The 3,292-nt window shown below is 55.1% G+C and overlaps 1 protein-coding gene across 1 annotated transcript; it reads right to left on the bottom strand.

Moving 5' to 3' along the window:
* Positions 1-808: 808 nt before the first annotated feature.
* LOC119337104 (L-type lectin-domain containing receptor kinase IX.1-like) lies at positions 809-2,871 on the bottom strand. Its single transcript, XM_037609215.1, is given in 3 exon segments — positions 809-1,442; positions 1,549-1,703; positions 1,705-2,871. Coding segments are annotated over 3 exon segments (1,956 nt in total).
* Between the last annotated feature and the right edge of the window lie 421 nt (positions 2,872-3,292).

Below are 3,292 nucleotides of genomic sequence, written 5' to 3'. Positions count from 1 at the left end.
CTATAGCCTATCTTGAGTGTCCGACCAAGCGAAGAATTTGACTTTCGAGGGGGGGGGGGGATTTCCACACCGCATGCTCCATGGGGTGTAGAAGGTGACCATGAATTGGGCCGTGTAAGCGGAAGCTGCGGAGTAATGCCCATCGTTTGTGTGCTTCCACACAATCTCATCTCGGCATGAGCGTCAAGCTGAAAGCCATGGATGGTTGTCCAGAGGGTCACATATTGGCGGATGTGCTCGAAGGTGAAGTTCGCTGACAGCTTGACCTTGGACACCCAAGCCTCATCAAAAAGAGCCTCCTTTATCATCCAATTTTTCCTCGATGTCCAGAGGGGAGCAATGTCCTTGGGCTTCCGGTTATCTATCCATGGCGCATCCCAAAATGGGGTCTTCGCACCATTTTCAATGGTGATAGTTGTCGAAGCATAGAAGAGATTATGATCTTGTTTGTCACATGGGTTGCCCAAACTAACCCATAATTTTGAGCGTTCCGTCCATCAAACCAAAGCCATTTTAGGCAGAGCGCTCTTGCGAATTTAGTAGTGTTGAGCACGCCGAGTCCTCCCCGCTCAAAAGGAGGACAAACCAAATCCCAATTGACCTTGCACTTGACCCCATTGTATTGTCTGATCCGGACCAAAGGAAAGCACGTTCAAGCTTGTTTGTGTTCCTGAGGGTGCTCGGGGAACGATGACTCAAAGGTGTTTGTACTGCAAAAAAAGGACAGATGCTCCTTTCTTTTGTACAACGCATCCAAACTGAAGCGAGCGTGTGATTGCAAATGCAACCGAGCACACAGTAACATCCATCATATTAGCTGCTGAGTGGAGCTGGAGCTGTGACCCGTACTATCGGAGTCCGGCATGAGAAGAGGGCCGGCCGCTTGGCCAACCGGCGGCATCCTCTCGGGGAGGGGCGCCTCCAGCCGTAGCACGTTGATAGCCTGCCTTATGGACGGCCTTAGGCTCTGGTCGTGGCACGCGCACCAGAGGCCGACGACCAGCACGCGCTCCATCTCTTGGAGATTGAAGTTGCCATCCAGCCGTGGGTCGGCTGCGTCGAGGATCCTCCCTTGCACATGCAGCTCTGACACCCGTTGTGCCAGGTGGATAAGCGCGCCATTGGGTCGAGCCGTGGTAGGCCTCCGTCCGCACGCGATCTCGAGCAAGACGACACCGAAGCTGTAGACGTCCGACTCGGTGCTGGCTCTTCCGGTGACGGTGCACTCGGGGTCCATGTACCCCAGCGTGCCGGCGAGCTCCGTCGTGTGCGATCCTCTGTCGTGGTCGACGAGCCTGGCGAGCCCAAAGTCACCGAGCTTGGCGTTGAATGACGCGTCCAGCATCACATTGCTCGTCTTGATGTCCCTGTGCAGGACGCACTGCTCCCAGTCTTGATGCAGGTAGAGAAGTGCAGAGCCGATCCCCAGCACGATCCTATGCCTGAACCATAATAACCATTCAGTAATACTACTATGAAGCAATCATATTCATGCATGGGAATCCGAACAAACTGGATAAGCAAGAATTATACTATCCGGAACCTGACCTGGCTGGCCACCATAGTACATTGTCCGCACTGTAAAGGTGAAGATCGAGGCTGCCGTTGGGCATCAGCTCATACACCAGTAGGAGCTCGCCGCCGGTGTGGCACCAGCCAATGATCTGCACGAGGTTGCGGTGCCGAAGCCGGCTTATAAGTTATAACACTCACCTCAGAGGCGTACTCCTTCCTCCCCTGCTTAGAGCTCTTTGACACTCTCTTGATAGCCACCTCGATTCTCATGCCCTTCAAGAACCCTCTGTACACTGGGCCAAACCCACCTTCCCCGAGCTTCTTGGCCTCCGAGAAGTTGTCCGTGGCAGCTGCCAGCTCGCCGTAGCGGAATCGCCTGGGTCCAGTCCCTTGCCTGAACTTGTCTTCCATGGCCGCGTCGTCTTTGTTAGACGCTACCCTGGGAGAGTGAGTTCTTCTCTCTAGGCGGCGCAAAAGGAGCCGTACCGAGATGCTGATGCAGATCAACAGGAAGACGGAACCCGAAGCGGCGCACACCGCCACGATGAGCCGTCGGTTCAGGCGGCGCGGAGACAAGTCAGCTGCAGATTGCTGACGAGGCGTGGCGACATCGATGGGATCGCGCTTGTGGGTGATGTAGCAGCCGTACCTCCTGTATTGAGCAATGGGGGTGTTTCCGTCCATGCTGGCCAGTGTGGTGTTAAGAAAGTTGGTGCACTCGCTCGGCGAAAAGCCTCGGGCGCACTGCACCAGGCCGTACATCACCTGGGAGTTACCTCTCGAGTCCATGTACGTCTGGCTCCCGTTGGCGACCCGCCGCGGCGACCCTGCGGCCTCCGCCATGAGCGCAGTCACCAGCTTCAACCTCGTCTGGTTCATGGGGACCGCGCCGTCTCCGTAGTTCTCGCTGTTTACGTTCATCCCAAATCCGAAGAAGTCGGCGTGGCCGAAGAATTCCTCGTCCGAGTAGCGTTGATAGCAGCAGTCGTACATGATGGCGCCCCTGTGGTTGTACGGACATCCTTTGATCATCACGTAGGACGGCGCCACCTGCAGGCAGAGCTCGCACATTGACCAGTCGCAGTCGGCGTAGCACATGGCCTGGCCGAATACCTGGTTGCTGGTCCCCTTGCCCTCGACGGTCTGGAAGAAGCCGCCATTCGCAATTGCACCGTCGCGGAGGTTGTGGAGAAGGTTGTCGAGCTGGACCTCGTACGGGCTGCCGTCAGTGTAGTTGCGCTCGGTTGAGCAGACGGAAGCCGGAACGAACGGTGTGTAGTAGTCAACAGAGGCAGCAACACTAACTGCGCCGAGCGAGGCGGCCACGGCTAGGAGCAGGAGGCGGCAAGGAGCCATGGATGGCTGGCTGGCTGGCTGGCCAGAGTCTGTTTCTAGCTTGTCTATTGTCACGCCAGGCTTTGGAATTGGCACAGGTGCATTGGCAGACGAGAGTCTTTAAGGAGAGAACATGCATGTTCAAGTACAACGCCGGAAGAACATATAAAGCTCCAAGATTTCAGATCAAAGAAAGGAATTAACAAACGAGCCGTAGGAGGTTTGCTCAAAAAAAACAAGCCGCAGGAGGACACTCCAATGCACGTGTAGTATTCGTTATTCCGGTGACGGATGCACCAATGCTGCATGCTGGTTCCTTCGCTACTGACAGTGTATGTAAACCATTACATCTCTTGACATGGACGTCTGGTTGCCGAAGGTGGTGATTACTATTTTTTACTAGATACAGTCACGTCATTGACGGAATGTTTTACAATATGTT

Source organism: Triticum dicoccoides, chromosome 7B (genome assembly GCF_002162155.2).
Source record: "Triticum dicoccoides isolate Atlit2015 ecotype Zavitan chromosome 7B, WEW_v2.0, whole genome shotgun sequence".
Classification (NCBI taxonomy): Eukaryota; Viridiplantae; Streptophyta; class Magnoliopsida; order Poales; family Poaceae; genus Triticum; species Triticum dicoccoides.
The sequence above is the reverse complement of the archived record's forward strand: the minus strand, read 5'-3'. Positions and strand labels throughout refer to the sequence as shown.